This window comes from Silene latifolia, chromosome 9 (genome assembly GCF_048544455.1).
Source record: "Silene latifolia isolate original U9 population chromosome 9, ASM4854445v1, whole genome shotgun sequence".
Classification (NCBI taxonomy): domain Eukaryota; kingdom Viridiplantae; phylum Streptophyta; class Magnoliopsida; order Caryophyllales; family Caryophyllaceae; genus Silene; species Silene latifolia.
The window spans coordinates 140,410,072-140,423,946 of record NC_133534.1 but is presented as its reverse complement, the minus strand read 5'-3'; the positions used below and the strand labels follow the sequence as shown (position 1 = coordinate 140,423,946).

At 42.0% G+C, this 13,875-nt stretch overlaps 1 protein-coding gene across 1 annotated transcript; it reads right to left on the bottom strand.

Moving 5' to 3' along the window:
• Positions 1 to 10,933: 10,933 nt before the first annotated feature.
• Positions 10,934 to 12,377, bottom strand: LOC141598319 (uncharacterized). Its single transcript, XM_074418116.1, has 5 exons — positions 12,259 to 12,377; positions 12,032 to 12,161; positions 11,778 to 11,938; positions 11,558 to 11,674; positions 10,934 to 11,456 (listed from the first exon to the last, which is right to left on the bottom strand). The coding sequence occupies exons 1-5, from the start codon at positions 12,328 to 12,330 to the stop codon at positions 11,064 to 11,066; spliced, it is 873 nt and encodes a 290-aa protein (XP_074274217.1). The 5' UTR covers positions 12,331 to 12,377; the 3' UTR covers positions 10,934 to 11,063.
• Between the last annotated feature and the right edge of the window lie 1,498 nt (positions 12,378 to 13,875).

The window sequence follows — 13,875 nt, the reverse complement described above, 5'->3', positions numbered from 1 at the left end:
GGAGATGCTCTACCCCGCTCAACCTAATCTGAGTATGCTGATGCATGAGGTTGGTGAGGTGAATTCTCCTGCGTTGGCTGAGTAGGCTGCTGGGGGTGATGCTGGAACGTCCTAGGATGCTGCTGACGGAGCTCAAGGAGCTATAGCGGCTGAGGATATGCAAGCTGATGCAGTACCTGATATGAGCGGTCAGCAGGCAGAGGAGGTGCCAGAGGTGGAGGTCATTAATGTGACCGATAATTAAACATTTATGTTTTGATGAACGTTTTTAGTAGTCTGGCCCAGAGGTGGCAGACCTTGTAAGTTTCAAACTTGTTTTTTTTTGTGGTTGCCCCGCCAAGGTGGCGGTTAAACTTTGGGCCGTACTTTCGGCCATATTTTGAAATGCCCTTGCCATAGTTTGGCAAGGTTTTAGCTTACATATCGTGTGTTTGTTGTTTATCTTCCCTGTTTTTAGGAAGTTTTTGCCGTGTCAGTCTGTTTGACTGATTTAGGCGAGTCATGTCACCCTGAAAAGGCTAACGTTCTGACTCAGCTAGCTGCCGTGTGTAGATACCTCATTTCTGCACCTCCCGCAAACCACCCGGTGATGATTGGGCCGCATGTTTGCTACGCGGAACGATTTGTGACAATTCGTAAGATTATCGTCAAGTGATTGCTCAAATATTAATGTCTACCTCTTAGTTGTCATCTATGTGCCGATACGGTCGTTTTGACAGTAATTAGAGTACATTTGGAGTCCGGGCCTAAAACCGTCTCCATTTTCTGATAACCGTTAAATCCCGAGTCGAATGTTCGGAATGTTAGGATATTTCTATTCCATATTTCACAATCTTTATCTTTTGGTAAACAATTTCCCGTAATATTAACATAAGATATTAAGGAAAACCGAATTATTCCGTCCTACCATAACTTAAACACGGAAATCTTTCTTCCGCAGGAGGAAACCACTTGGGAACAGACGCAGGAGGTGCTGTGCCTCTTCCAAGAGACGCAGTGGCTGCTGCGCCTCTTCCCAGGTCCTTTTCTGCGTAGTTTTCGTATCTTTTTTCATATCTTTCCGAGATTTACTTCCAAAGAGTCTCCGAAACCCTAATTCCTCCACGTGATTAGTATAAATAGGAGCCTTCGCTCCTCATATTTCTCACACGAGTGTCCGCCCTTCTCTTCTCCCTTTGCATTCTAGACCTTTGTTCTTACTTTTTGGCGTCTACGTGCTTGAACATTCGACCACGTAAGCTCGGATCCTTCTGAGTACCAGCCTCGTTTGCATGACCGACCAATTTGACCAACTCCACATCAATCAACTTAATTAATCTATTCGTTTACCTCTTACGAGGGCACTTTCTTTGCATTCGCGTCGAGCATCACTAATCGATATCTTAGTCCTTCTCGTTTCGTCAAACATGTAAGTCTGAGGGTGTATAATCTCTCTTTTATTTATTGTATTTTAATTATTGTATCATTATTGTAAGGTTTATGTCGAAAATACCTCTTAAAACTGATTTCTAAATCCGTCTTTAAAACCTCTTTTTACTGATTTCCAGTAGATAACCGTCGAGAAAGGACGCATCAACTGCTGCGCCTCTTCGAAGGAGCGCAGTACCTGCTGCGCCTCTTCGTAAGGCTGCTGCAGTTCCTGCTTCCTTTCTTCTTCGTTCATCCTCTGTAATTCGTTCAATTGTTATTTGTTTTCGTTTGTTTGTTAACTCTTCGACTCAATAGTTTAATAATTTCGCATGTATATCATTAATCATCATCATTAGTTCGTATAATTCATTGTTAAACCCGACTTAAATCCCTTATAACCAATATTTGCTGGTTTTCGTCATTAAACTCAATTCGGGTTTTAGAGGTTCGATTCAATCAATATTGAGTCTCTGGAATTCGTCGTTGACATATTTGCACTTGTTATTCATCGTTTGTTCATCACGTTCGTCATTAATTTGTCATTAATTCATCTTGTCTTGTTTATTTCATTCACTCATGTCACTAATCAATCATTCTTTCGTGTAAATTAATTCGTTATAATCCGTCTCATCCATGTTTTATTGTTTTATGACCCCTTAATCATATGTAAATAACCTATTAATCACTTTCATCTGAGTAAATAATTTAATCGATCATTAAATTTACCAATTGATATTAACAACACGCAATTCCGGCTTCACAGCCAGAATTCGGTGTCAGGTCGAGAACAGAGCGCGGCGTCTGCTGCGCCTATTCAAAGGACGCTTGACTCTGCTGCTTTATTCGGCTGAATTCTGTCCCTGAACTCCGTTGTTGCTTGACCTAGTTTATTTAGCTTACGTATAATTAACTATTAACCGTATTATCACCTTCTGTTTTATTCGTTAACTTATTCTTTTATTCGTTTTCTCAAATTATCCGTTTTAAAGATATTTTCGACATAAATCGCCTATCTCAATGTAATTATTGTAATTTTCATTATTGTAGTTTTGTTGTATTTATCATATTTCTTGTACCATTTACATGCTTTCATATGTATTTGAACATTAAATCCTACTTCGACCCAATTGTATGCTAATTAATTGTTCACCGACTTAGTTAATTTTTCATATGCTAGGATTAAAACTTGGATGTTGCATTGCATGCATATAACCGACGATATATCAAGTACGAATAACTTCCCTAATCTTTAGTAGAGGCCGCTATCGAGGCAGGCGGGATTAGGTGTTCGATCAAAAGAACTTCCTAATACGTACCCTCACCCCTTACTCCAGATATCTATGAACACCCGTGTTCATTGGCATCCACGAGAGTCATTCTAGACATAGAATGCTAAGGGTAACCATTGCTTAGTGTTCATGTCTTTACTTTGTGTCTTGACATGACACGAGGTATTCGAACGGTTCCAATTTCCCATAAAAATTGGTGGCGACTCCATACAAAAATGCAAACGCTTGTTCCTCCTCTCTCCCAAGCGCCCCCGTGGGCCCCCGCTGTCCACAGTTTGGCGACTCCGCTGGGGATAATACACTTACGTGTAGCAAGGGTGAAACTTGAACAAGGTTTGGGAATAGTTTGTATAAGACAATTGTCGGTTTTCATAACTCGGTCTTCCTAGATCGTTTTATTCGGCCTTCCTAGGCCCAACCCAACCCATTCGACCAATCGTCCCGTCTAAACGGTCCTAATTCTTATTTGGGCTTAAGGATGGATAGCGATTGACGTCATCCATACCATGGTACTTACTCTTGTTTGTATCAAGGGCCTTCACTACTTGAGGAAATGGACTAGGAATCGGCCTTACTCTTGTTTGGTACGAGCCTCTCCACAGACTTCGGGTTTGATGGTTCGGTATGGCAACCCACCCTTTAAACCAAAACCCTTTTAAATGCACTCAGCATCCCGTTATAATGCTTGTATAAATGTTTGTACCTTACGTGATCACCATTTCTAAATAAAAGCATGACGATTTTTCAAAAAATCAAAACCCTTTTCTTAACCAAAATTTCGAAATAGGCCTTCAATTAGCGCAAAATCCAGTCAAAACTCTGTCCGTTTGTCGTGTCAAAATTCGGGTCACAAAGCCCATTTCAAAACCTCACTTTGAGTCCACTCCTACAACTACACTATAGTTGACTAGGACACACATTTTCAAAAACCTTGTCTTTCTTCAAAAGCTCACTCAACACAAGTGGCACACACCCACTTCACGAGTCAAAACATTTCTTCTTTTAGCAAGTGTGTTAGGATGGTCGATCGTGTTTTGATTCGTCGCCGATCTCTTATCCAGTTTTCAAGATGCCTGGATCCAGCGAAACAAACCTCCACCAACTTCAAGATGGTAATGATCGAATCCTAGCCGCGCTAGCCCAAATGCAAGTTACCCAAGACCAAGTCTATGACCGCCTTGAGCTCATCGAGGGCCGTATCTATGCCGTAGAGGGAAGGTTGCCTCCTCATGAAAGTGAAGTACTAGGTGACTCCGATAATGAATCCAAGGATGAAAATCCTCTCATGGGGATGACTGTAGCTGAGAAAAGACTCCAATACTTGGAGGAGCAATTGATGTACCTTAAGGGGGATGACATTTATAGGGAGAACAATCGCAAGTATGAGGCCGTCAATTCCAAATTGCCAACTAACTTCAATATGACGGATATCCCTAAATTCGAGGGACACGAGAACCCTTTGAACCACATACGTGCCTTCAAGGATTACATGTCTATCAAAGGCATCAAACCCGAGATGTTCTTAAGGATCTTTCCTTTATCTCTTGACACCATCCCGAAGCAATGGTTTTACTCCTTAGATCACAAGAAGGTCGCTACTTGGGAAGATGCCGCAATCGAGTTTTCTAAACAATATGCGGATAATGCCGAGATCCAAGTAAACATGCGTACTCTAGAGGTTCTTACCCAAAATGACAAAGAAGGATTCACCGACTTCCTAAGTAGGTGGAGGAAGACTAGTACCCAATTAGTTGAACGCCCGGATGAGGCTACTCTTGTAGAAAAGTTTGTGGACAATCTCAAACCCATCTATGCCAATCATTTGAGGTACCAAAACATTAAAACTTTTAAGGACTTAACCGTTCTAGGGACAAGAATTGAAGATGACATCCGTAAAGGACTCTTGTCAAAAACGGTAGGTCGAGGATATCAAGGTTCAACAAGTCGTTCATACGGCTCTACTAGCAAGACCGATGAAGTTAACCTTCTCGAGCCATCCAAGAAAAGTACCCCACCAAGGAAATTCACAAATCTTGGGGACACTTACTCCAACGCTCTAAAAAGGTTAATGAAGCAAGGTAAACTCCAACCCATTGGGCCTACTCCCGAACCCGAAAGGAAATCCAAATTCTGGGACGAGAACTCGTACTGTGAATACCATAGGGGCAAGGGCATGACACAGAAAAGTGCTACAAGTTGAAAAACGTGCTTCAAGACATGCTTGAAGATGGTCGATTGCCAATACCACCGGGAGGTAAACCCAACAACACTCAGAATCCTCTTGGAGTTCTAGTGATTACAAGTGATGAATCTACCTTAGATTGCTCACACCTTATTTCTCCAATCGAAAATGAAATCTATGCAATCGAGAATGAAGAGTTCTACTCTACTATCTCCCCTAACATTTCCGACTTCATCATATGGGCAAGGAGTGTAGATGGGCAAGTTTGGGAATTAGAAAACATGGTGACAACTTTACGCGATCCCAACGCAACACCCAAAGAACATGTGCCACTAATCTTCTCTCAAAATGCTACTATGCAAGAAGTAGTCACCGTGGTTGATAAACTAGTTGACCAAATAATACGACTGGAAGATGAAATCATGAGAATGAGAGAGCTAACTGCAATCAATGGAGTTTGGTCCGACGATGATGAAGACGAGTATCTCATTGAAAACTCCCTAGTCAAAGAAATAGTCCAAAATGGTGAAGACCAAGATGTAGACCACCTAACTCGCTCGGGTCGTCCATATCAAAGCACTACTCAAAACGGTCCAACCAACGTTGTCGCACCAAATGATAACGAAGAGGACTCCACTGACCATTTGCTCAAGCAATTACAGAAGACGAAGGCTGATCTTTCAGTCTGGCAATTAGTAGCAAGCTCATTCCCACATCGCCAAGCTTTACTGGAAGCTTTGGCCAAACTAAATGTAGCACATAACTCGACACCCGAAGATGTAGTCAACTTGGTCTTCCAAGAATCACCAAAGCTAAGTAATCCTATTACTTTCTCAGACGAAGATTTGCCACCTTTTGGCGCCAGTCACAATTTAGCTCTTTACATCACTGTCATTTGTCTAAAGAAGAACGTGCCAATGACCTTGGTAGATGATGGCTCCGCGGTCAACGTCATACCCCTCAAAACGGCGTACAAGTTAGGCATGAAAGAGTCGGATTGGACCCCTACCAATCAAGGTGTGCGTGCATATGATGGTACACGACGAAAGGTGGTAGTACTTGTTAACCTAACCATAGCCACAGGGCCAATTGAACGAAATGTTAACTTCCAAATAGTGGACATTGAAGCTTCATTCAACATACTTCTGGGAAGGCCGTGGATTCACGCTTCCAAAGCGGTAACATCCACCCTTCATCAAAAGATCAAGATCCCACTAAATGGCAAAGTAGTGACGATCACTTCGTCACCCATCAAGGCAATAATCGAAAAACAGTCGAACAATCAAGTCCTTGCAGATTCCGTATACGAACGTGGAGGCTTCCAAAGTGTAAGCGTCATAGAAAGTGAGTTGGCACCCTTATACTATGATCCCTACTCCAACTTGGTGGTCAACCACATGCTCAAAACCCAGGGATACTTCCCTGGAATGCCTTTGAACCCTACCCGAAGAAACACCTTCGCACCATACGAGGAAGGCAACTCAAAGAGGATACCACTTGGACTAGGGTACAAACCTACTAAAGAAGAGGTTCTCGAAATGCTTGCCCAAGTCCAAAACCGCAAGCATGTAGGAGTCCAAATGAGACCTTATCTCCCTACTTTAAATGGGTACTTTGTTCAAGAAGGAAGTCTAGAACTCTTTCACGGATTTCCCGAGCCTTGGCATTATCTCGAGAGGAAGCTAGCCGGGATCGAGATCTTTCACGATTGCTACTTTATCCCTCCAGTAACGGTTCCTACCGTCAAGCACCTTGCTTAGACGAACAGGCCGTTAGCCTATTGTTCGGAGAAGATCGACTTGTCAGGGCCACGCAGGATGAGATCATTACCATGATACTTCAAGACGATCACTTCAACCCCACCGCGTTAATCACAGAAACCAACGCAAGACAGCAGAAAGGATGGAGAAAATCAATCAAGTGGACCAACAATCAAGGAAGACTCTTCAAGCTCACCACTGGAGAAGGAGAGATGTTCAAAGGAGAACCAGAAGACGATGAGTTCGAGTCGGAGTCGGAGTCAGAGTCGGAGTCTAGAGAAGTCATTAGAGAGTCTCCCCCTATCGTCATCCCTATTCCCTTTGTTTCTCCTAGCTTAGCCTCGAGTAGTCACAGTAGTTCGGGAAATGCCCCAACCACTGTCCCTTTGCCGCCACTGACCATGGATCAGTTGGCTTCTTTGTTTCAACTCTACTCAAATTTTAATAAGAATAAATCAGGTTCTGCTTACTCTTTGTGTTATCTTGAGTGCAATTCTGTTTACGATGATACTGAGGACGACCAAGACCCAGACTCGATCGAAATACCTCCCTACATAGCCAAAGAAATACTACAGGAAGGGGAAGGGAGACCAGTAATAGAAGACACCGAACCCATCAATGTAGGAACCGAACTAGAACCCCAAGAACTTAGGATAGGGACTACCTTGAGCTCTACCGAAAGGGCCGACTTCATAGATCTCCTAAATGAATTCAAAGACGTTTTCGCTTGGTCCTACAAAGACATGCCAGGGATCGACAGGGATATCGCTGAACATAGAATTCTGATTAAGCCAGGTTTCAAACCTGTGAAACATAAGCTTCGACGAATGAGAACAGAATGGGCTCTCAAGATTAAGGAAGAAGTTGACAAACAATTCAAAGCCAGGTTCATCAAAGTTTCCGAGTATTCTGACTGGGTAGCCAACATAGTACCTGTACCCAAAAAGGATGGGAGAATCCGTGTTTGTGTTGACTTTAGGGACTTAAACAAAGCAAGCCCAAAAGATGACTTCCGTCTACCTCACATCGACATATTGGTGGACAATACTGCTGACCACGCGTTACTATCCTTCATGGATGGATATGCAGGTTATAATCAAATCAAAATGGCCATGGAAGATATGCATAAGACCGCCTTTGTCACCAATGGGGAACCTATTGATATAAGGTCATGCCGTTTAGATTGATCAACGCCGGAGCTACATATCAACGCACCGCAACTACACTCTTACATGACATGATGCACAAAGAAGTTGAGGTATACGTAGATGACATGATTGTCAAATCCAAGGAAAGAAAGGGGCATATTGCGAACCTTCACAAGGCTACGAAAGTATAACATGAGGCTCAATCCTCAGAAATGCACATTCGGGGTAACATCTGGCAAACTCCTGGGATACGTCGTTAGTCAAAGAGGTATAAAAATAGATCCTTCCAAAATCAAAGCTCTGATCGAAATGTCACAACCTCAAACAGAAAAAGAATTCAGAGGATTCTTGGGAAAGGTGCAGTATATAAGTCGATTCATATCGAAACTTACAATGATTTGTGAGCCTATCTTCAAGAAACTCAAGAAAACAGACCACACCATGTGGGACGACGATTGTCAGAAGGCGTTTGACCGAATCAAAGAGATATTGGCTAAACCACCAGTGCTCATGCCACCACAACGAGATCAACCTCTTGGTTTATATCTCACAGTAACCGAAACAGCCATGGGTGCCATGTTGGCTCAAACAGTAGGAAGTGAAGAAAGAGCTATCTACTACCTTAGTAAGAACTTCCTGGAGTATGAGTGCAAATATTCACGACTCGAAAAGACATGCCTCGCTCTTGTGTGGGCAACGAAGAAGCTACGCCATTACATGCTTAGCTACTCCGTCAAAATATACTCCAAAATGGATCCAGTCAAATACCTCTTCGAGAAACCCGTCCTCAACGGACGCCTAGCAAGATGGACCCTGATGCTCTCAGAATTCGACCTCAAATACGTGCCACTGAAAGTTATTAAAGGGCGCGCCGTCGCCGAGTTCTTCGCAGAAAATCCCATCAATGACGCACAAACGATAGACAGTTGGTCATTTCCAGACGAGGATATACTCCAAACTGATGTAGATTACTGGTACCTTTACTTTGATGGAGCATCAAACTTGAGAGGATTAGGAATAGGAGTGTTGCTCATTTCTCCTGAAGGCGAGCATACACCAATTGCTGTCAAACTCGACTTCGAGGTGACAAACAACGCTGCAGAATACGAAGCTTGTCTCATTGGACTACAAGCGGCAGTGAGCTTAGGCATTAAAAACCTCCGAGTACATGGAGATTCGTCACTGATCATCAACCAAGTTACAGGATCTTGGAAAATTCGAAGCGAAAGCCTCGCACCTTATCAGGCTAGAATAGACCAAGTGGCTCAATTCTTTGATCACATAACCTACTTACACCTACCTCGGGAAGAGAATCAATTTGCAGACACTCTTGCAAAACTTGCATCTTTGATTAATATGCCGGATCACATGGTGGAAATGCCTTTGTGCATCGAACGACGATCAGAGCTAGCTTATGTCCACCAAATCACCGATGAAGAAGAGATCGCGCAGGAACCCTGGTTCCAAGCAATCCTGAATTTCAAGCTCAATGGTACCTATCCACCCGATATGGATAAGAGGGGACAACGTGCTATACGCCTGCTCGCTTCCCAATACATTCTCATGCAAGGAGAATTATACAAAAGAACACCTCTTGGTGTAATCCTACGTTGCCTTGATCATTCACAGGCGCGAAAGGTGATGGAAGAAGTCCACGACGGATAATGCGGTCCTCACATGAGTGGGCCCATGATGGCAAAGAAAATCACACGTTTGGGGTATTATTGGACCACAATGGAATCCGATTGCATCAAATATGTAAGACATTGCCACAATTGCCAAATCTTCGGAAATGTAAAACATGTCCCTCCTTCATTGCTCTATACAATGACATCTCCCTGGCCATTTTCTGCTTGGGGAATTGACATAATCGGGAAGATAACCCCGGCCGGAACAGGAGGTCACTGTTTCATCCTAGTAGCAATTGACTATTTCACCAAATGGGTAGAAGCGGCTTCCTACACTAGTCTTACAGCTAAAAATGTGGCAAAGTTTATACAAAACAACATCATCTGTCGATATGGTTGCCAACATGAGATCATTAACGATAATGGATCACATTTCCAAGCTGAGACCGAGCAATTGCTAGCCAAATACAAGATTAAGCATCACCACTCTTCGCCCTATAGACCACAGACTAACGGCGCGGTAGAGACAGCAAACAAGAATGTTGTCACGATTCTCAAGAAAAAGATTGACAACTATAGAGATTGGCCAAGCAAGATACCCTTTGCTTTGTGGGGGTATCGTACATATGTTAGGACGCCCACTGGGGCTACTCCTTTCTATTTGACCTACGACATGGAAGCTGTACAACCAGTCGAGCAAGAGATACCATCCTTGCGTATTTTACTAGAAAGTCAAATCCCGGAAGCCGATTGGAAGAGGGATAGATATGAAGAACTCATCCTCCTGGATGAACGTAGGTTACGCGCCTTGCATAATGTCCAAACATATCAAGCACGTATCAAACGAGCTTTCAACAAAAGGGTTAGGCCAAGAAACATCAAAGAAGGAGACTTTAGTGCTCAAATCGGTTAGAGCTCTTCTACCTGTTGACCCACGGGGAAAATTCAAACCTAATTGAGCCGGACCATTTCTAGTCAAATCCATACTCCCAGGGGGTGCGGTTAGAATCACAGACCTAGATGGGAATGAGCACTACAACAAATAAGGTAATTGGCGACCATATAAGGCGACTGAGAACAGTCGCCATTAAGAATAAAGCGACTAAGGCTGGTCGCCCGCACTTCGTAGCTAGGTTTAGTCGCTTTTGGCGACAGGACTTCGTCGCCAATTTTGGCGACGGAATTTTTTTTAAAGCGGGCGACCGAAATTCGTCGCCAAAATTGGCGACTGTCATTAGTCGCCTTTTTAGCGACTGTCATTAGTCGCCTTTTTACAATCCACGTCATCTCCAAATTTTCAAAATTGGCGACTGATTTTGGTCGCCATTTTGGCGACTGATTTTGGTCGCCAATTGCCCAGTATCCGTCGCCAATGACCCTAAAATTAATTCATGATTAGAAACTTAGCGACGGTTTCCCGTCGGCAATTACCCAGTATCCGTCGCCAATTTTACATTTTTTTTAGCCTAAAAATCGTTTTTGACCTAGCCAAATACGTAAAAACCTGCAGATAAACCAACACTTCCAGCAGAGAACACATGGGAAGCCAACACAACCAAACTTGATAAAGAAAATCATGTTCCATACACACAACTACGAGTTTTGGTCATCTAACATTATCCGGGAATAACATGTTCTCTAAAAAACTACATAACAGGGAAACTTGCTCCCGCTCCACTACCACCTCCATAATTAGGATCTCTAGGATCCTTTGGTTGCGGGCGCCACCCAGTGTTGCAGTTGGCGAAGAAGGAGTTCATCCGGTCCATTTTCTCCTTCATCCTCCGAATTTCTTCATCTCTCTCGGCATCCTGCCTCTCCCTGGCGGCTAATTGAGCTTGGAGCACACTTACGACACTTGGGGTATAAGGTTGTTGTTGAGAGGAAATTGACCCTCTTCTTCTTGTAGGAGGGTAGAAAATCTCCTTTGCCGACCCGGCTCCATACACATCTCCTCTTTGGAACCCCTCAACAAGATCAAACCATAGCTCATTGTCATCAATTTCCGGGTTGTTCTTCCTACGGACAAGGAATTGTTCCTAAAAAATTGATAAAACATTAATGGTTAGAGGTTACTTATCTAAAAATTGATAAAACATATACTTTAAAAAGCTAAGAAATAATATTTTTTGACACTTACATATAACTGTTGATCTTTTTCCTTCGCGAAGATCAACTTGCCCTTGCTTGTCTTCTTTGCGTGAGTGTCAACAAAGAGATCAACAATCGTGGGTACCTTGCCCTTATTCTTCTTGGTCTTCCGGAAAAAAAAATAAGGAAATTGTTACTCAAACATGATAATTAATGAGACTAATTAAATTAGAAAACTATTAAATTAAAAGCTAAGACAAATAACTTACATCTAACACCACACCATCATGAAAAGATTGAAACCCTCCATAATGAGTAGGCTCAACTTCCGCGTCCTTATCTCCTCCTTTCCTGTTGATCTTGTTCCGGGCCGATGCTTCCTTGAACTCAGGACTGTTCCGGTACTTGGTATATTCCTCATATGACGAACCTATAATCAATAAAATATCAATTATTAATTAATATAGTTTCAAAATATGTAATGAATTTTAACTAATTACGGGTATTAAAAGAAAGTAAATACCTTTCATGAAAGATGGCGCCTTCTTCCTCTTAGACACCTTATACATGTTGTCCCTTAGCCTCTTCTTGCCAATGTCATTATACCTTTGCCAAACTAGGCGCTCAAGGTCGGCTGGCCAATAGAACACACGCTACAAAAAGTAAACACATGGATGAGAAACAAATTAATAATAAGGTAATTAGAATAAATAAATTATATTTAATAATATATATTTTATAAATAGATACCCGGAAGTTGTTGAACCACATCTCCTTATCTTCATCACTAGCGTTACTCCAACAAGTAACGCCGTGTGTCATGTTCTCTTGGGTGCTATTAGTCACACCACGAACAACTGTTTGACTTCTAAACCTGAAATCAAACATGTTAAAAACATAATTATATAGGAAAACAAAAATAATGTATAATTAACATATGTCTAAAAAAAGTCATTTATTACTAAATAAAAAATTACAAACTAGAATGAATAAAAAATTTCCAAAGACCATTCGGATCAAGGATCATCCTGCGTCATCGATCGATCGGGGTATAGCAACCTCCTCCTCCTCCTCACTCACCTCCGTAGTAGAACGGTCAACGTCCTCCTCCTGCTCTCGGGAGCTACTACCTCCCTCACTATAGCCTCTGCGCTGCCTACCTCTTCCACGAGCCATGTGTACTAAAATTGAATAAAAAGTGTTAGCAAATATTACAGGATAATTATTATAAGATACAAAAAAATAAAACCTAATAAACAGGTATAAAAGAACAAATAAAACGCTAATAATTGTTTCCAAATTTTGATATGTGTACTTTCAATACCTTCTCTTACTCATCATCATCATCATCCTCATCTTCTTCTTCTTCTTCTTCTTCTTCTTCTTCTTCTTCTTCTTCTTCTTCTTCTTCTTCTTCTTCTTCTTCTTCTTCTTCTTCTTCTTCTTCTTCTTCTTCTTCTTCTTCTTCTTCTTCTTCTTCCTCTTCCTCCTCCTCTTATTCTTCTTCCCCCTCTTCTATCCCATCCCTCTCCTTATCATTCTCTTCTTCTTCCTCTTCTAACTCCTCCTCCGCTTCTATCTCATTTGCATAAATAATTTCATCATGATCAACTGGGACAAAGCTGTTTCGATACAACCTCTTCTTGGAAAAAAGATGTATCAACTTCTGATCGTGCCTTTGTTTTAAAAACGGCCCACCATTGCTTTTGTTGTCTATCATTACTTGTGCTCGGAAGAGATGCAAAATAAACTTGATGAGCTTGTTGTGCAAGTATAAATGGATCATATTGAGAGTAGGTTCGAGTATGATTCACTTCCACGAGTTTGTAACGATCTTGGACTCGTTCGGCCTACGGAATTATCCCCCATTGAATCTTGAATAAGACGGTTTTATAACTCCGATCCCGGCCATTGTAGCACAACTCAAAGATATCCTCTAATATGCCATAATATTCATTGCCATCAAGAGAAGAAATAGTAACGCCGTAGTTGCATTTAGCCTTACTTTTGCCATAGTCAAATGTTTGAAACTTAAACCCATTAACTGAATATCGATTCCACGTCACAACCTTTCGAGAAGGACCCAAAGCCAAGCTTCTTATCACATCATCTTGAATATTTAGCTTACATAAATGCTTCCGAAACCAGGCTGGAAATTGATCGTCATGCTTATGCCAAACATCCTCTCTGTTCACATTTGGGTGTTCTTTAATGAAATATGTCACAAATTGAGCTTCATATGGCTCCAAAACCTCACAATTAGATAGCACATAAAGGTGGGCACGGTTATACTCCTTGTCATCCAGAAATCTTGTTCCCCCAGCTGATGAACATCCTATTTCATCCTGCATTTGGAAACACTTGGAT